Consider the following 21,582-nt stretch of genomic DNA (forward strand, 5'->3'; position numbering starts at 1 on the left):
AATGGAAATTAGGAGATAATTACAACTGAATAATAATTAATCAAAACCTATGCAATGTAAAGAAGTAGAGGGAATTTTATAACTAAAAGCTTATAGAAGACTAAATATTCATGACTTAATGGTACAATTTCAGTTAGAAAAAAAACAGGAAAAAAAACGAGTAGATTATTGAACAAGAAAACAAAGATATAATGGAGAACACTCACAAAACTAAAATCTAAGTCTTCAAAAAGACAAAAACTTGGCAAGACCCTGATTAAACTGGCTAAGAAAAACAACCACATGCATAAATATATAATATTAGGAATAGGAAAGGGGGTTGAGTACAGAAACAGCAGAGTTTTAGGTAAATTTGAATTTGAATGTAGTACTGCCAGAAACTATTACAGCCCATTACAGAGTTGATCACCATGGTCATTTATTTTTACTTACCGCCAACAGAAGACACATTTATTTGCACATGCCAAGCTCGGGGTAGTTTCCATGCAACGATGGCTTTCGATACCATAGAATGTATGTTTATAACAACCTCCTCTCCCTCGGAGCATTGACTATGAAGGTAAAAAAAAAAGTGGTAATTTGAATAAAATCCTCAAAGCAAGGAAACAAAACACCAAGGCATCATTTTTAATGAAGAAACCATGTGTTTTATAACTATAAATACCTTACTGTATCAGCACAATGCAGAAAATTATAGCATTATAGTGTTTTTATGGTACTTTAGGCTTTGGTATTGTTTTGCATTTTCTAAACCCCAATGAAATAAACCTATGATTCATTAACTCTGAAAGCTCTATAGGGAGGACCACTGATGCTTTCATTTTCAATTCCACACAACTGCCTCAAATAATATTAGCACAATAATATATAATGCCAAGGGATGGATAAGACAGACTCCTAAAGAAGAGGGGTGACACTCATATGAAACAGTGTCTCCACTTTGACTAAGGTAGGGTAGAGAAGGGAATGCATCCTTACTCCCTTATTCTTATGCTCAGGATAAGGGAGCATATTCTATGTCAACTGAATGGCAGAATTTGAACATACTGAGACTGTTGAGGGGACAAGTATTATGTATATAAGAGGTTATTTTAAAAAACAATACAATTTAATATGCGAGTGGTAAAACGTAGCAAAAATGGGAAATTTGAAGAAAAAAGTGCAGTGCAACTTAGGGTTGAAATCACAAGATACTATCAAGTTTTCTGAGCTAGCATCAGAATCTACCAAGAAGCTCTATATAACATGGACTTGATCTCAGAAAAAAATGAAGCCTGTAAGGAGATTATGCTAGAAATGTCATGGTGACTTGTCTCATAGCAGTAATGGAGGAAAGGAGTGATACTAAAGAGGGACATTCACTAGCATTTCCCATTAGAGGGGCAAAACAGAGGAAGTCACCTAAGATGACTGTGATTTTGAACCTAAGTATGATGGGAGTTAACAACAGGAAAGACAAACAAGGAAGCAGGTGTTTATGTGTATGTATACACACACATACATACATACACACATACACACACACACACACACATATCAGTGTACAAACATTATACTGCTGTTCCACAATGGAAGAAAATTACATGAAATCCACCAGCTTGGTTACTGTTAGTTATCACAGTCTTTTTTGTCCTGATAAAAGGGGCTCCCCTCCATCTCACAAGTACTTATATTAAGAAAAAAAGGAATAAAGGAAAAATATTTCAGGATAACCATGCCTACAAACTCTCTTCCATGTTTCCAGTAAAATATCTAAGAAGACAAACAAAATGTTCAAGTCTTGTACATAACACAGAAAACTAAAAGTCCACCAAATGCTAAAGTCACAAAGTGATTACCACTATATCATGCCAACAGAGAAAAAGAGTTGAAGACCTCCACATTTCATTCATTACTTACTGAGAAGTTAATATATCTCAAGCATACTGTGTGTTGAATGTACAGTAATGAATAAGACAGAGCCCCTACCCATCATCTGGTGTGAGGATATGGAAGTAAGCAGGGAAAATATGATAGGTTGATTGATCGATCAAGATTCTTTTGCAGGCAACAGAAACTGACTCTAGCTAAACAGAAAGGAATTTGAGAGGATCTCACAGTTCACACAATCTTTAGAAAGGCAGGAAGAAAGCAGACCGACAGCTGGACCACCACTCAGTCCCTCAGAAGCCATCACACAGATGCCACAACTCTGAGACCATCACCAGCACCACCATTGAGAATCAGATGCTGCTGCCACCCACACAAAATTGAATCCTCAATGCCCCAGTGCTTTCCCATCACTCATTTCATAATCACAGACTAGTGCTGAAAAGAGTAACTATCCAAAGTGATATTTTTATACCTAGGTTGTCAGGGCATGGTACCAGGAAACAGTACCTCCCTTCTTAGCTTCTGTAGCAGATAGTGCGCCCTCACACCAAAGCCCATTTTACAGGCAATTCCCCCAAACAAGAGAAAGATCAGATGCTAGGCAAGAAAAGACCAATGTCCATGATGCTATTAGTGTAGCCCATGGGACAGATGACGACCCCAAACAGCTTGCAGGACCAGTGAGAACTTCCCAGAGGTGTGATGTCCAAATCAAATACTGAAGGGCTAAAAGGACAGGGAACACAGACATATGAGAAGGATGGCATGTTTTCCTTTGAAAGGATTTTTTTTCCCTAAAAGTTTTATAGTTTTACACTTTAGATTCAAGTTGACGACCAATTTTCAGTTAATTTTTATAAAGTATGCAGTTTAACATAATTTTTGGTGTGTGTGTGTGTGTGTCCACTGTTAGTGTGTGTGATTTTGTGGTGGTGGTGAGGTGGGGGTTGGGAATTTTGCCTATGGATGTCTAATTGCCCCACAACCATTTGTTTGAAGGATTATCCTTCCTTAAAGGAATTGTTTTTGCAACTTTGTAAAAATTCAGTTAAGTGAGCTTATTTCTGAGATCTCTAGTCCATTCTTTTCATATGATTGTTCACCCCTCCACCAATATCACATTTTCCTGATTACTGTAGAAATACAGTAAGTTACATTATCAGGGTTTATAATTCCTCCCATTTTAGTCTTCCTCAACAATGTTTAAACTATTGTAGGGCCTGTGCCTTTCCTTATAAATTTTAGAATAAGCTTATCTAATTAAATATTTAATTTTTAATAGAAACTGCATTAAACCTACAGATCAATTTGGGGAAAAGTGGCATTTTAATATACAAAGTAATCCAATCTATAAACATTTTATTTAAATTTAACTTAGAATTCAATTTAAGTTTACATTTATTTAGACTGACATTGATTTCTGACTTGAGATCTTTTTCTAATGTAAGCATTTATTGCTGTAAATTTCCCTCTGAACCACTGCTTCCTATATACTGTATGTTTTTCCATTCTATGCATTCCATGTTTTCATTCCATTCTATGTTTTCATTCCATTCTATGCATTTTTTTCATTTCCTTTGGACTTCCTCATTGACCCATGGCTTATTTAGGTATGTGCTGTTTAATTTCCACATATTCAGAGCTTTTCCTTTGTTTCTATTATTGTTTCCTAGATTGATTCCATTATGGTCAAAGAACACACTCTGTATTTCAATTCTTATAAATCTGCTGAGGTTTGTTTATGGCCTATCTTGGTGAATGTTTCATAGGCACTCAAAAAAATGCATATTCTTCTGTTGCTGGGTGAGTGTTCTATATATATCAATTAGATCCTTTGATTAAGTGTGTTGTTCATATTTTCTATATCCCTGTGATTTTCAGTCTAATAGTTCTAGCAGTTGCTGAGGGGTTTGGAAGTTGCCAACTGTGGATTTTTTTTTAGTTTCTCCATTCAACTTTGTCAGTTTTTTATTGATTTACTTTGAGCCTCATTTATTGTAGATAGATCATTTTATCATTATGAAATGTTGCTCTCTGTCTCTAGTTATTTTCTTTGCTCTGAAGCCTACTTAATCTGATATAAATACAGGCAGTCCTACTTTGTGGATTACTGTTGCCATGGTATATATTTTCTATTATTTTCAACCTACCTATGTTACTGAATTCTTGTAAACATCATATATTTGGGTCATTTTTTTCTTTTTATCCACTCTGCCAATCTGTATCATTTGATAGGTATATCTAGAATATTATACTTCAAACAACTGCTGATACATTAGCCCTTAAGTCTATTTTATTATTTCCTGCTTGTTTCCTCTGGTTTTTACCTGTTACTCTTCTTGATTTCCTGCAGGTTACTTAAATATTTTTAGGATTCCCTCTTAATTTATCTCATGTTTCAGGGTATATCTCTTTGCATAGCTTTTATTGTGGCTGTTCTGGGTGTTACAATACACATTCATTACTTAACACAGTCTACTATTATCAAATTTTACCACCTCATCTGAAATGTGGAAAAAGCACTTTGCCTCTTTTAAATATCCTTGTCCTGAGTATCATACTGTGCTAGACTTTTTGTTTCACTCATCAAATAAGATTTATGAAAGTTATGAGGAAAATGATCATCAACTCTAAGTACCCATATTTCTGCTCTTTCCATCAGTCTTTCTTCCTTACCTGTGCTCCAAGAATCTTTCTTTAATCATACCATTAGATCTGAAAAACTTCCTATAGCTGATCTTTAAAAGCACATGTTAGCAACAAATTCTATCCATTTTCTTTCATCTGACAATGTGTTTATTTAATCTTCATTCTTGAAGGACACTTTTGCCAGATACAGAATTCATGGTTAACAGTTATTTTCTTTCAACATTTGAAAAGCGTGTACCATTTCTCTCTGGTATCCCCGACTTCCAATGAGAAATCTGATGTCAAATTGATGTTAATACATTGCTTATCTCTAACATCTTCCAAGATTTTTTTCCTTTTTAGTGTTCAGATCATTAATTTTAAGTGTTGACTTCTCTGGTTATCCAGTTTGGGGTTTGCTCACTCTGCTGTTAATGGATAAATTCTAATGATTTGTCCTGTTCACAGATCATTCCAGTATATCAGTGAAGTTACTGATTCTATCCTGTTATCTCCACTCTACTATTTTGCTTCTGTTACTGTATTTTTCAATTTTATAATTCCCTCTTGGTTCTTTTTATAATTTACATTTCTTTGCTGAGATTTTTTTTTTCATTTGTTTCAAGAGAATTTGTAACTGACTGCTAAAGCATTTTTGATAGCAGCTTTAAAATCCTTGTAGATTATCCCACCGTCTGATCCATCTATCTGTTGTTAGTGTCAGTTCATTATCTTTTCCTGTTTAAATTGTGATTTTCTTGATTCTTGGTATGGCAGGTATGATTTTTTTATTGCATCTAGACATTTTGTCTTCTATATTAGGGGTAGATCTTGTTTGATTCTTTTATTTCAGCAGGTAATTACTTAGTTTAGATTGGTCATTAAGGTCCTGGACTACTTTTGTGTGCTGTGGTTTTGTGAAAAGCAAATGTAGCTTAATTTTCAAAGCCTTTTCAGTGTAATTATACTTGGGATCCCATTTTTGAGCTCTGCTGGTGCCATCTGAGGAGAAAGAAGGAGTTTCTCTAGGATGGCCCAGTGCAAGGTCAACTTCAGGCCAGTATGGTAGTCTCAAGCCAGCAGACTTCCCAGGGCAGGTTGCTTATGTGGCAGAGTCCTTATGGCCAATGGCCCTGGCAGCCCCAGTAACTCTGAGTGGGACAGGAGAGTGTCAGGTCACAAGGATGAAGAGGTTTCCCCAGCTGGGGCACTTCTTGTGGTGGGGTACTTGCCAGTGCCACCCAGCCACCATGGCATGTCTTGGTGGGGCAAGGGAGCCTCAGGCCCAGCAGGGATGGAGAGCATTTCACAGATCAGGTCATTTGTTGCAGGGGTAGGCTGGTGGGGAAGAATCTCTATCTTTCTGCTTTCACTTGGCCACTCTAGTATCTCTTGTCAGGAGATGGGTATTTCAGGTCCAGCAGGGAAGGAGAGCACTTGCCTTAACTGTTTATTATTAGTGGAGTTCCAAATTGATCCCCTTTGCCGGTGGCACTAGGCTCACTGGATCCTCTCAGAGGAACTTCCATTTCATACCAGAGAGGAAGGAGCCTCCCTGGGCAGCCTTCTGTCACTAGACTGAAGATGGGAAAACAGGAGTTGCTTTCTTCTTTAGGTGAGAAGATGTAAAACATCCTGCTGCTCTGTTGTTCCTCCAGTGCTAGGGTCCCACACCAGTCAGCCTTCCTCTCACCACCCATCAGAGTTCTCATTTGGTTGTCTCTTGTGTTTTCCAAGGTTCAGAGTTATGCAGAGCAGGAATGAGTAGGGGAAAAAATGAGTTTAAACCATCTTATCCAGACCAGAGTCTGCAGACATTACATTTTAAAAGGAAGTGCTCCCACATTTAAAAATTAGTAGATAAAACAAGATAGAAAAGGAAATGAACTGAGAATGATACATACTTAGAATTAAATTCATGTGTGTGAGTGGGAAGGGAGGGATAAGGGGGAAAGGGGCATTGCAATTAGCACACATAATGTAGGGGGGCGGGGTGCACAGGGAAGGCAGTATAGCACAGAGAAGACAAGTAGTGATTCTATAGCATCTCACTATGCTGATGGGCAGTGACTATAATAGGGTATGGGTGGATACTTGATAATGGGGGAAATCTAGTAACCACAATGCTGCCCATGTAATTGTATATTAATGGTACCAAAAAAAATCTTAGAGAATGAAAAAAATAAAAATATATAAAAAATTCATGTGCAAATCTAAGAAAAAAGATGATCAGCCTCAGACTTACTAACCCATAAATCTTGTCCTCAAGGTAAATCTGAACCTGAGAAAATACAACTATAGCCCAGCAAAGCCACAATGAATGAGCACAAGACACTACCACTAGGCAGGCTCTGTGCACAGCAGTTTGGGAACGGGGTGCAGAGGGGGATGGAAAAGGAGTGTAAGGAGATAATTCTCCATGGGTCCCTGACGTCTTGCAAGCAGAGGCAAGACATTTAGACTGTCTTTTTAAAAAGGTCTGTACAGTGAATAGATCATATATTAGGCCACAAATGAAGTCTCAATAGGTTTCAAAGACGGAGAGCATACAAAGTATCTTCTCTGACCACAACAGGATAAAGTTACAAATCAATAATATACGGAAAACTAGAAAGTTCACAAAATTGTGGAAATTAAACAACATACTTTTGAACAACCAATCAGAGAAGAAATCACAAGGGAAATTATAAACTTGAGAGTTTAATGTAAATGTAAACACAAATATACCAAAACTTAAGGGATGCAGCAAAAGTAAGCATAATGGGGAAATTTATGCTTATGTTTTTTTAAAAAGAAAACCAAAATCAACAACCTAACTTTACAACATAAGAATTAGAAAAAGAAGAACTAACAAACCCAAAGTTAGCAGAAGGAATGAAATAAATATTAGAGCAGAGACAAATGAAACAGAATAGAAGAACAGAGAAAAATCAATGAAACAAAAAGCTGGTTCTTCATAAAGATCAACAAAATTGACAGACCTTTAGCTACATTGAAAGTGGAAATTACTACCAATTCCACAGAAATAGAAAGGGTAAAATATAATAGTGTAAACTGTAAGCCAAAAAGTTGCATAGCCTAGTTGAAATGTACAAATTTCTAGAAACAGAAAACATACCAAGACTAAAGCACAAAGAAATAGAAAACCTGAATAGACTTATCACTAGTAAGGAGACTGAATCAATAATCAAAAATCTCCCAAGAAAAAAATACCTTGGACCTGATGGCTTCATTGATGATTCTACCAAACATTTAAAGAATTAGTATCAGTCAAAATAGGCAAAGGACTTGAATAGACATTTCTCCAAAGAACCTATACCAATGGCCAATAGCACATAAAAAATGCTTAGCATAACTAATCATTGGGGAAATGCAAATTAGAACTACAATAAGATATTACCTCATACCCATTAGGATGGCTACTATCAAAAAACCAGTTAACAAGAGTTGATGAGGATGTAGAAAATTAGAACTCGTTTGTACTGTTGGTGGAAATGTAAAATGGTAGAGCTGCTGTGTAAAATAGTATGGAGGTCCCCAAAAAAATTAAAGTTAGAATTATCATATAACCCAGCAATTCCACTTCTGGATATATACCAAAAAGAACTGAAAGCAGGGTCTCAAAGAAATAGTTGTACACCCATGTTCATAACAATATTATTCACAATAACAAAAACATGGAAGCAATCCATGGGTCCATCAAAGGATCAATAAAGAAAAATGTGGTATTATTCATCCTTAAAGAGGAAATTCTGCAATATGCTACAACATGGATGAATGCTGAGGACGTTATGCTAAGTGGAATAAGCCAGTCACGAAAAAAGAGTACTGTATGATACCATTAATATGAGGTACTCAGAGTAGTCAAAATCACAGAGACAGAGTCTCTATGAGATAGAATACATAGAGACAAAATACACACAGACAGTATAATGGTAGTTGCCAGCAGCTTGAGCAAAGGAAAAATGGGAATATGTATAGAGTTTCAGTTTTGCAAGATGAAAAGTTATAAAGATGGAGGTGGTTATGGCTGTACAACAAGGTGAATGTATTTAATACCACTGACCTGTGCACTTATAAATGGTTATGATGGTAAACTTTATTTTAACACAATAAAAAAAAAATTAGTCTTCAAAAATAAAAAAAGTAAAACAAGGACAAAAGTTACTATTTTTCAAATTCTTGGGTGAGAAAGAATTCTATAAGCTTAAAGAAGTAGAAGAAAACACAAAGATAGCACTAAATGGATAAAGATGTAAAATTTAAGTACATTGAAAGAAAAAAATAAAGGGCAAAACATAAACTAGGAAAAATATTTTCAATAAATGATAGATCCAGACTTTATTAATAGTTTTACAAATAGTTTATAGAAAATTAGAAGATCATTAGCAAACCTTTTCAACTGAAGATGTCATTTTTAGGACTCTAAGGAAATTAAAAGCTTCATGCTTTGAAACACATTCTTCACATAATTAATCATCATAGTTGGGGGAAAAAGCTGGAAACAACCACATCATCACCAAGTGAACGGCAAATTAAATTATGGCCTACTCATCAATAATAATAACAATAATAATAGTTATTAGTTATGCCTAAAGAGATTTTCAATAGGAAAATGCTTAGGTTATAACATTAGGTAAAGTAACCAATACAAAATATAATACAATATGATTCCAAATGTGTAAAAACATACATAAAAGGTATAAAGTTAAAAAGACTGACAGGAAATATACCAAAATTTCTGCAAGATGCAACAAGTTTTTTTTCTCTATTTTCCTTACAAAGAGTATGCTATTTTAATAATAAACTAATTTTGTTAGGACAAATGATTTGAATCATAAACTTGAAATAGCATCAACCACCAAGTTTGTGAATCTTTTCACCAAATATAAGGACACAAAAGTTTAAACAGTGCCTGACCATATTTTTTCACTAGAATGTGATAGCTTTTCCAACTGCTACCTTTATAATTCCTCACCATGCATTCTACTGCACACTATTCTCAAGTGCTGACAGTGTGCTTTTTCATCACTTAACTTGTACCCAAACATTTCAGTCAGACAGACTTACAGACACTCCTCTCCCCCAATCTATTAATCCTGGCAGAACTCACTGTAAGGGAACATGATAGAAAATTACTGAGAATTTCTCACCAGAAGCCATGAAAGCCAGAAGACATGGAGCAACATCTTTAAAGTGCTGAAAGAAAGGATGTGAATGCGCAATTCTATATACAACAGAAACAAAGAATGAAAGCAAAATACAGACATCCTTAGATGAAGGAAAACTAAGAGAACTCATTGCCAGCAGACCTGCTCTAAGAGAAATGTGACTTAAGGCAAAAGGTTAGGAAAAAGTATAGTGTACCAATATTAACCAAAAGAATGATGGAATGGCTATATTAGTATCAGACGAGGTAAACTTCTGAACACACAGACTCTTACCACAGATAAAGAGGGACCATAACAATAAAAGCGTAAATTCACCAAGACCTAACAACCCTAAATGAGTATGCACCAAACATCAGAGCTTCAAAGTACATGAGGCAAAAACTGGTAGAACTGAAATGAGAAATGGGCAAATCCACAATCAGAACTGGAGTTTTCAACACTCTAAGCAATAGAATAAGCTGAGGGAAGATCAGCAAGGATACAAAATGACTATCATCAAATCACCTTCTGATCTGGATTTAGGTTTACTAGTTTTATTTTGTAATGGGAAGAGGGAAATAGGAAGACATACAAAGTAAAGACAGAAGAAGGACTCAAGAGGATTTATAAATTCAGTGAGGTAGGGCCTCCCTCATCCCTCCCTATGACCTTCCACATTATCTCTAGGCACACAGAAAGCACTCAGTATTTGCTCAATTACTGACAGTGCTATAGTATTGTCACATTTCCAAGTGGTAGTCCTTATGATTTCTCTGTATTACCACTGTTACTCAAATGAAATAAAACCACATTCATAATGAAAATTAAAAGCACTGTATCATACTCATGATATATATATGCTATATATATATTTATGAAAAATACATTTTTTTCCAAACTGCAATGGTAAAGATAGGCAAATATACTGTAATTAGGCAAGTCCTCCTTCATCAGGATCCTCAAAGTTATGTTTTTCTGGCTGAAAGAATCTGCTATTCCCCAAGGTTTCAGCTGATAAAGGTTTAGAAAATGAAGATGGCAAAGCAACAAAGCACTTAGCAAAAAGTTTGTCAGGCCCTTAATCTCTCAGGCAAAATACTCCTTAACACAGACTGAGAAAAGAAAAAAAAATCACATCTTGTGCTTCTCTCAGCATTCTCATATAAATGCATATATAGCATGAGAGATGCTTTGGCTCAAGGTTTTCAGCAGTTCTATCTTTATTGTTCTCCAACATGACTGTTTTTCACCACCACACAAACATATTTAGCACCCACTGAATCAGCAGCAAACCATGACCTCTTCTTTAAGTAGCCAGTATCATCTAGTTCAGGTACCTACTACTGTTGTATATGTAACACACTGCCCCAAACCAGTGGCTTAATACAACACTGATGCATTGTTTACTCTGCTAATTCTGCAGGTCACCTGGGTGGTTTGTACACTTGCTACGGTGTGCAGAGGTCCTGATGCAACTGTATTTAGAAGGAACTTGGGTGGGACTGCATATCCAAGACGACCTTGCTCAGAAGTCTGATAGTTAATGCTGGCTGGGGCATCTTGCTCCTTCACTCCAGTAGTCTAGACCAGCTTCCTTACAGCATGGTAGCTGGAGTCCCAGAGTTCAAAAGGACAAGCCTCAATGTGCAAGCACTTATCAAGACTCTCTTTACATTATGCTTGCTAATACCCCACTGGCCAAAGCAGGTCATGTGGCCAGGCTTACAGTAGTACAGAAGAGGATTAAAGCAGAGTGTGAATACTGAGTCATGGTTCATAAGAGCTACTCCCACATATACTAATTATGTTCAACTCCAAGCCTAAAGGCAAAAATTCCTCACATTATCATAATTTACTAGTGTTCAAAGAGGTTTCATATTCAATGTAACAGCTAATAGCTCTAGATCAATTTTTGGATTATAACAAAATCCTTTTAATATTTGGTAATTATTGTAATTCTCTGAGTTAGATAAATATCTTGATTTTAGATGTGTAATATGTTTAATATATGTTTAGCATATTCTGTGTTAAGTGATCCAGAGGAATAAAAAAATGATTCTGACTTCATTGTATAAGTACCTTTTTTATGTAACCCTATAGTTTTACCTTGAAAAACATAAAAGCTTAATCTATTCAAAAAAACAAAATATATTTTTTAAGTTCTTTAAACTGAAATCAGAAATATATTAACAAGTATCAAATTACTACCATACTCACACAGATATACAATTTATTCCAAAGAACTTCAATGAACATTTTGAATGAATGTACACTTTTAGTGAGAAGCATTCAACAGACAGAAGAAACTACAGAGCCTCTTTCCCCTCTTAAAATTATAAAGGATCCTAAAGAAATTTCATCTGTGTGGTTTATAACAATTTTTACATGTTTACATACTAGAAATCAGAACCAAGAAATGTTTAAAATATTTTTATATTATTTCAGTTAAAATAATAAGCCAATTGCATGTTAATACAACAGCATAGTTTTATGAAAACTACATTTTCCAAAACAAAAAAAGTATGAAACAACTAGATTCTTATATATATTCCTAGAGTCCAACTGTTCTGATATATTGTTTTGGTTAAGGTATATGAACAAAATCCAGTCTCACACAGATATGTAGAAGGAAATACAGAGCGGTATTTCAACAGCATTTTCAGAAAATTATGAGTGTTCTACTTTGACACTACACCAAAACGTAACAAGTAGCAATTTCATAAAGAATAGATGGATTGGGACTCTAAAGCCATATTTATCAATTTTTTCCCATTTTGTTACATTAAAATCTATTTGTCTACTATGTGCTTTGAATTTGGTTTTATAACATCTTGCATTGGCCATCTGAAAAATGGCTCACTGAGTTGCACAGATGTTCCAAATACTGACACATTCCAATGTAAAATATTTTTAAAATCATGCTTTTTAATATCACAGCTGATCTCTTCATTAAACTCTTTAAGTACTGTGAGGCTGTCAAACTTAAGGCAGATATATAAGTTTCCCAAAATTCTAATTTTCATTTTAAAGCTCAAATTTTATTACTGGCAACAATACTTTCAGTTGCTTTTTCCTTGAAGTGGCAGACTCATTTTGTTTGCCAAATATGTAAGCCTGAATAAGTGGAGATAATTGTTCTTATTATGTTAAAACAGCATTTCATGAAAACATTAACTCACAACTTACTTGCAGAAATGCTTTTCCTGAAGACATCTTTATACTTTGGTATGTAACATAAGTGCTTATGCATACTTCCTATTTCTTCATAAGAATACTAAAAAGACAGGTATTCGAAGGTAGAGTTTTTTTAATTAATAATTTTTGCTACTTCATTAAAGTGATTCTAAAGTGAAACCGGCATTTAAAAAAAAAAGGAATACCGGCACCTTGACTACCACTACTGTTTGGTATACTATCTTAATTCATACCAAAGGGTCAACAGTTTTACACACCATTGCATTTACACCATTAGTTCAAATATCCACAGAGCAAAAAAAGACAAATAACTTCACAGCATTATTATGAAAATAATCTAACCTTCAGGACACCAAAAGGTCTGCAGATCACACTTCTAAGAACCACCATTGTAAGTTAATGGTAATAGGCAATTATGCCAGTGTTAGAACTCAATAATTTTTTTGAAGAAAAAACATGGGACAATTATAAAATTAAACTGGAAACTAATGTTAAAATTGAAATGAGAGTTCACCTGCTTTAGAAAACTGTTCATATTATCTACTAAAGTTGAACATATTCTTAAGCAATTCTACTCCAATGTATATACTCAATAAAAATGAGTGTTACGGAAAAAGGATTACAGATGGCAGCATGAGAAGTGAGACAGAAACTTCCTCCCAAACCCATACATAATAAGAAAATACAACAAATACAACTACTCCTGAAAGAGAAACCGGTAAGAAGACTGTGAAAGACTGCCTACATCTGGGAAAAAGAGAAGACCTCACAGAAAAGGGTAAAGTAGCAAACACATGACTGGGAAGGACCCAAGCCATCACACTCACAGCACTTCACCAGCAGAAGGAGGAGAAACAGAGCAGGGAGTGGGTGGAAGCCTAGGACTGCATACCCAGGCCAGGAGATCTGCTCCAGGAATGCAAATCTACATTACATGGTGCTCTGGAGACTAGTGGGGTTGGAAAGCAAAGACAGGCAGAACACTTGGAGAGACTAGATTCCAGCTGCTCGTGCAGAGCAGGTACCTACGACTGGCAACTCTAGAAATAAAGAAAGGCAGGTGCTTTGAAAGACTTACCAACAGTGAGAGAGCTGCTTAGGAAAGGATCACATGAGCTTGCTACTCAGAAGAAAGGACAGGAAGACAAAATCACCCCAGCACACTCAGCCCACCATGTTGGGATATTTCAGGAGCTTCAGGTACTCCATCCCCCTGGCTGATGACAGGCACCAAGGTGCCCCACCGCAATAAGCAGCCTGCCACTCCTTCCTCCCAGGAGGCATCGGTTTGCAAACCTTCCATCCCCACCATTGTGCTGACCCCACCTACTGCAGTTACAGGGAGGTAACACAGAGGCTCCTCCCTATGAACTTGGCACACTAGCAGTAGTAGTAGAGACAGGTATTGCAGCAGGGAAGCAGGAAAGAGCTCTTTCCTCACAGCAACCACTGGCGACACTCGCCTGTGACCCCACCATCATTCCAGATGCTGAGCAGCAACAAAGAGTAGAGTTTCTGGGCAGTAGAGGGTGCCAAATACACAAAGTTACTATTCCACAGCAATCATTACAAATATGAAATGGCAACAGAAACTGGTACAAACCAAAATCCCACAAACACCAGAAAGAGGGCTAACTGAAACTGAAATCACCAATCTTCCTTAAAAAGATTACAAAATAAAAATCATAAACATGCTCTTGAAGCAAAAGAAAAATATTCAAGACCTCAGGAAGCACTTCAAGAAAGAGATAGAAACTGAAAAATATGGTATCTGAAATGAAGTGAATAATAGAGGGGTTTAAAAGCAGATTAGATGAGGTAGAGTAGATAGTAAGTGAAATAAAAATTAGAGAACAGGAATATAAAGCAGCTGAGGCACAGAGAGAAAAAAGGACCTCTGGAATGAAAGAATAAGAAGAGAATTGTGTGACCAATGCAAACAGAACAATATTTGCATTATAGGGGTACCAGAAGACAAGAGAAAAACGGACAGGAAGTGTCTTTGAGGAGGTAATTGCTGAAAACTTCCCCAATCTGGGGAAGGAAACAATACCTCAAGTCATGGAAGTGCACAGATCTCCCAACACAAAGGACCCAAGGAAGACAACACTAAGATGTATAATAATTAAAAATGCAAAAATAAAGGATAAGGACAGTGTATTAAAAGCAGCCAAAGAGAGAAAAAAGATCACGTACAAAGGAAAACGCACTGGGCTATCATCAGATTTCAAAGCAGAAACCTGACAAGCAAGAAGGGATTAGAATGATATATTTAATGAAATGAAACAGAAGGGACTCAAACCAAGAATACGCAACAAAGAGCATAGAATACGACACCTAATATGTAACTAGTGGAGGAAGAAGAAAAAAATGGGATAAAAAAAGAAACTTTAGATTGTATTTGAAATAGCATACTAAGTGAGTTAATTTGGACTATTAGACATTAAAGAAGCTACCTTTAAACCTTTGGTAACCATGAATTAAAAGCATGCACTGGCAATAAGTACATATCTACCCATGATCTCACTAAATGTAAATGAACTGAATGCACCAATCAAAACACACAGTTACTGAATGGATAAAAAGACAAGACCCATCTATATGCTACCTACAGGAGACTCGCTTCAAAGCCAAAGACATACACAGAATACAAGTGAAAGGATGGAAAAAATATATCATGCAACTAACAGGGGGAAAAAAACAGGAGTTGCAGTACTTGTACAGACAAAACAGACTTCAAAATAAAGAAAACAAGGGACAAAATTGGACTTTATATAATGATAAAGGGGTCAGTCCAACAAGCGGATATAAGCATTATAAATGTCTATGAACACAACATAGGAGGGCCCAAATATGTGAAACAAATACTAACAGAATTAAAGGGGGAAACAGAGTGCAATGCATTCACTTTAGAAGACTTCAACACAACACTCACTCCAAAGGACAGATCAACTAGGCAGAATATAAGGAAAGAGAGAAAGGCACTGAACAACACATTAGAAAAGATTGACCTAACAGACACCTACAGAACACCACACAAAAGTAGCAGAATACACATTTTTTTCAAGTGCACCTGGAACATTTTAAAGAATAGATCACATACGAGGCCACAAAGAGAATCTCAGTAAATTCAGAAGGACTCAGACCACAAAAGTATGGAACAACAGATAAATTCTGCAAAGAAAACAAGGAAGCCCACAAACACATGAAGGCTTAACAACACACTCCTAAATAATCAATGGATCTATGACCAAATAAAAACAGAGATCAAGCAATACATGGAGACAAATGAAAAGAAAACTCGACACCACAAAATCTGTGGGACACAGCAAAGGCCATGCTAAGAGGGAAATATATTGCAATACAGGCTTACATCAAGAAACAAGAACAATCCCAAGTGAACAGTCTAAATTCACAATTAATGAAACTAGAAAAAGAACAATAAATGAGGCCCAAAGTCAGTAGAAAGAGGCACATAATAAAGATAAGAGTAGAAATAAATAAAATCAAGAATAAAACAACAGAAAAAATTAATAAAACCAGGAGCTGGTTCTTTGAGAAAATAAACAAAATAGATAAACATCTAGCCAGAATTATCAAGAAAAAGAGAGCCTACACACATAAACAGAATCAGAAATGAGAAAGGAAAAAATCATTATGGACATCACAGAAATACAAAGAATTATTAGAGAATACTATGAAAAATTATATGCTAACAAATTGGATAAATTATAAGAAATGGACAACTTTCTAGAAAAACACAAGCTACCAAAGCTGACCCAGGAATAAACAGAAAATCTGAACACACCAGTTACCAGCAATGAAATTAAACTAATAATCAAAAAACTACCCAAAAGCGAAACTGCTGGAAAAGATGGCTTCACTGCAGAATTCTATCAAATATTTAGAGAAGAACTAAGATGGATACTCTTTAAAGTTTCCAAAAAAAGTATAAGAGGAGGGAATACTTCCAAACTTATCACTCTAATACCAAAACCAGGCAAAGACACCACAAAAAAAGAAAATCCTTGATGAATATAGATACAAAAATACTCAACAAAATATTAGCAAACCGAATTAAAAAATACACCAAAAAGATCATCCATGATCAAGCAGGATTTATTCCAGGGATGCAAGGATGGTACAACATTTGAAAATACATCAACATCATCCATAACATCAACAAAAAGAGAGACAAAACCACTTGATCATCTCCATAGATGCTGAAAAAGCATTTGACAAAATTCAACATCTATTCATGATAAAACTCTCAACAAAATGGGTACAGAGTGCAGTGCCTCAACATCATAAAGGCCATGTATGACAAACCCATAGCCAACATCATACTTAACAGTGAGAAGCTAAAAGCTTTTCCTTTAAGATCAGGAACAAGACAAGGAAGGATACCCACTCTCCACATTTTTATTCAACATAATTCTAGAGGTCCTAGCCACAGCAATCATACCACACAAAGAAATAAAAGACATCCCGATTGGTAAGGAAGAAGTTAAACTGTCCCTGTTTGCAGATGACATGATATTGTACATAAAACACCCTAAATTCCAAAACTACTAGAACTAATTACTGAATTCAGCAAAGGTGCAGGATACAAAATCAATACACAGAAATCTGTGGCATTCCTATACACTAACGATGAGCTAGCAGAAAGAGAAATCAGGATAACAATTCCATTAAAAATTACATAAAAAAGAATACAATACCTAGGAATAAACCTAACCAAGGAGATGAAAAACTGGTACCCTGAAAACTACAAGACACTCATGAGAGAAATTAAAGAAGATACAAATAAATGGAAATACATCCCCTGTTCATGGATAACAAGAATTAATAGTCAAAATGGACATACTGCCTAAACCAATCTACAGATTCAATACAAAACCTATCAAAATACAAACAGCATTCTTCAATGACTAAAACAAATACTTCTAAAATTCTAAAATTCATATAAAACCATAAAAGACCCCTAATAGCCAAAGTAATCTTGAGAAAGAAGAATAAAGCTGGGGGTATTACACTCCCTAACTTCAAGCTCTAATACAAAGCCACAATAATCAAGACGATTTGGAACTGGCACAAGAACAGACCCATAAATCAATGGAACAGAAAAGAGCCCAGATATAAACCCAAGCATATACGGTCAACTAATATATAATAAAGGAGTCATGGGTATACAATGAGGAAATGACAGCCTCTTCAATAATTGGTGTTGGCAAAACTGGACAGCTATATGTAAGGGAATGAAGCCAGATTATTGTCTAACTCCATACCCAAAAGTAAACTCGAAATCGATAAAAGACCTGAATGTAAGTCATGAAACTCTTAGAAGAAACTTAGAAGAAACCATAAAACTATTAGAATAAAACATAGGTAAAAATCTCTTAAATATAAACATGAGCAACTTTTCCCTGAACATATTTGCTCAGGCAAGGGAAACAAAAGCAAAAATGAACAAATGGGACTACATCAAGCTAAAATCTTCTGTACAGAAAAGGACACCCATTAGCAGAACAAAAAGGCATCCTACAGTACAGGAGATTATATTTGCAAATGACATATCTGACAAGGGGTTAACACCCAAAATATATAAAGAACTCACAAACCTCAACACCCAAAAAGCAAATAACCCTATTAAAAATGGGCAGAGGTTATAAACAGACAATTCTCCAAAGAACAAATTCAGATGGCCAACAGGCACATGAAAAGATGCTCCACATTGCTAATTATCAGGGAAATGCAAATTAAAACCACAATGAGATATCACCTCACACCAGTGAGGATGGCCAACATACAAAAGACAAGGAACAACAAATGTTGGTAAGGATGCAGAGAAAGGGGAACCCTCCAACACTGCTGGTGAGAACGTAAACCAGTTCAACCATTGTGGAAAGCAATACAGAGGTTCCTCAAAAAACTAAAAATAAAAATACCATTTGACCAAGGAATTCCAGTCCTAGAAATTTACCCAAAGAAAACAACTTCTCAGATTCAAAAAGACATATGCACCCCCTATGTTTATCGCAGCACTATTTACAATAGCCAAGATATGAATGGATAAAGAAGATGTCGTACATATACACAATAGAATACTATTCCGCCATAAGAAAGAAACAAATCCTACAATTTGCAACAACACGGATGGGAACTAGAGGGCATTATGCTCAGTGAAATAAGCTAGTCGGAGAAAGACAAGTACCAAATGACTTCCCTCATTTGTGGAGTATAATAACAAAGCAAAACTAAGTCTGATGGCTGTGGACTGTGTAAAATCTGCAGTTAATCAATGCATAACAAACTTAGTTTGTTAATATCCATAGATAGACTACTACCACCCAAAAAAACACCTTTTTTTCTTCAATTCATTTCATTTTCCTCATAAAAACCATTTGCTTTCACTCTACAAGCAGAAACAATATTGGGGTATTTTCCTGAATTTGTGCTCCCCAAACTGCAATTCTTTAATCTCAAATAAACACTCACTTGCCTCTCATTGTGGCACTTTATTTTCAGGGTGACACAAGACAGGAGATAATTTTCTGTCACAGTTTATCATACTCCTCCCAAGTTACAACATAGGAAATTGTTCTGAATCAACACATAAATGAAATACACAAATACATTACTTTCTCATTTTTCCATTTTGATAGTCCATAATTTGTTGGCATTGTTAGCCCTATTTCATTAGCGCTATTTCCCTCTTTCTGTTATTATACATAAATAAGTCTGTTTTTTTATTACATCTTATACAGAATAGCTTCTAATGTGCTTACTTCTCCTATGTTTACTTCTCCTAAATACACTTATCCATGATAGTAGGTGCAAGTAGCTCAATTTTCATTATGCCTTTCAATGTAGCAGTGTCCGAGCATTTCATGAAGAAATACAAACTACTTTAATATGAAGTACCTCCTTTTTTTCTCTGTGTGTAGTATAGCAAGGGCAGAACATTTGACTTTTTAAAAATTACATATGTGAGATCATATTTGTAAATCTGTAAATTTAATGTACCAAGAGTAAAAGAATATTACAATATACTGGATATAAGCAAAGGCTTTCATTCTGACAGTGCTGAAAATCAGTGGATTGGAAGAAACAAATGTGGGATGTTAGAAGGGTTAAAAAGAAACAGCTGAGCACAAGAATATACTGAATGACAGAAGGTGCTACAAGTGTCATCAGTTGGAATGTTCATGCCCCAGGGATGAAAGCAGAGGAATAGGGGTGAAAAAAGAAGAAGAGCTTCTCAGATATCCACAAATAATAGCAACAGGCCTAGACAGCAGATAGCACTATTAGGATGCTACAGAGAAATGCTTAGAAGATACGATATTCTGAAAAGGACAGGGCAGCTGGAGAAGTAGGTTCTCTGCTAGGGAGGGCATCAAGGCAGCTGAGGTACCAAGCAACTGTAACCTGTGGATTATGGTGCTGAGGGCAGGGCATTCCAGGACAAAGATGATGACAAAAGGATGTTTCCTGCTGAGTACAAGAAGGCACAACAGAAAGGACTGGTGCAAGAAGAGGCAGGAGTCATGATGGAAGGGACATATAGATATGGAGAAAGATAAGACAGTAAGACTTTGTACTGTGAACCTACCAGAATTTATAAGAACAGGAATAATAGATGTAAAAAAAGTCAAACATGACTGGAGATGAAAGAATGGTTTATTTAGAACTGTCAGGTTTGAGCTAACCAAAACGGCAATGAGAATAGCCCTTTACGGAGAGTTTGCCAGGACAGGCAGGAAAAAGATCTGGAAGATAAGACTGGAGGTCCTGTGTTACTAGGAGCCAAGTTACTGGAGGCCTGCAGAAATTCAGCTCCTGATGACAGCCACAAACAGCAACAGAAGAATCAAACATATATGTGATAAAGAACTAGTATCCAAAATATATAAACTATTCTTCACAACCCAACACTAAAAAGGCAAATAACCTAATTTTAAAATGGCAAAGAATGAGTAGACATTTCTCAAAAAAAGATATACAAATGAAAACATGGTCAAGACCACCTATCATTATAAAAAATGCAAATCAAAACCACTACAAGATAACCATTTCACACCTACCAAGAGGGCTATAATCAAAAAAACAGACAGTAAGAAATATTACCAATGCTGTGGAGAAATTGCAGGTGGGAATGAAAATAAAATAATATAGCCACCTTGGATAACATTTTTGTAGTTCCTCAGATGACTTAAACATTAATGAGTTATCATGCCCCAGAAATTACACTCTCAAGTATATAAATAACCAAAGCATATGAAAACATGGCCACAAAAGTACTTGTACATAAATTAATACAGATACATTACTCATAATATCCAAAAAGTAGAATCCAACTACCATTGAATTGATCAAGAAAATGAGACATATCTATATTATGAAAACACACCTACAGTACTGTAAAATATTTATTCAGTATTTATGGCCAGTACTACCAGACATAAAAAAAATTGGAATACTCACATATACTACAACATGTATGTACCTTGAAAACATTAGCTAAATGAGAGAAGCCTGACACAAAAGACCACATATTGCATGATTCCATTCATATGGATTGTCTAGATTAGGCAGATATATAAACAAAATAAGTAGATTAATGATTCCTTAAGGCTGGAGGAAAGAGGGAGAACGAAAATTGACTGTTAATGGGTATACGACTTCTTTTAGACAGGACAGAAATGTTCTAAAATTAGATTATGATAATAGTTGC

At 35.6% G+C, this 21,582-nt stretch overlaps 1 protein-coding gene across 8 annotated transcripts in view; it reads right to left on the reverse strand.

Moving 5' to 3' along the window:
• Positions 1-21,582, reverse strand: part of LOC108394392 (S-adenosyl-L-methionine-dependent tRNA 4-demethylwyosine synthase TYW1) — a 343,841-nt gene that overhangs the window by 199,665 nt on the left and 122,594 nt on the right. For all 8 annotated transcript variants that reach the window (XM_037002495.2, XM_073215219.1, XM_073215218.1 and 5 more), the window contains one exon: positions 433-551. In XM_037002495.2, the coding sequence (XP_036858390.1) occupies positions 433-551 (119 nt within the window). The remainder of the gene's footprint in view (positions 1-432; positions 552-21,582) is intronic.

Source organism: Manis javanica, chromosome 10 (genome assembly GCF_040802235.1).
Source record: "Manis javanica isolate MJ-LG chromosome 10, MJ_LKY, whole genome shotgun sequence".
NCBI lineage: Eukaryota > Metazoa > Chordata > Mammalia > Pholidota > Manidae > Manis > Manis javanica.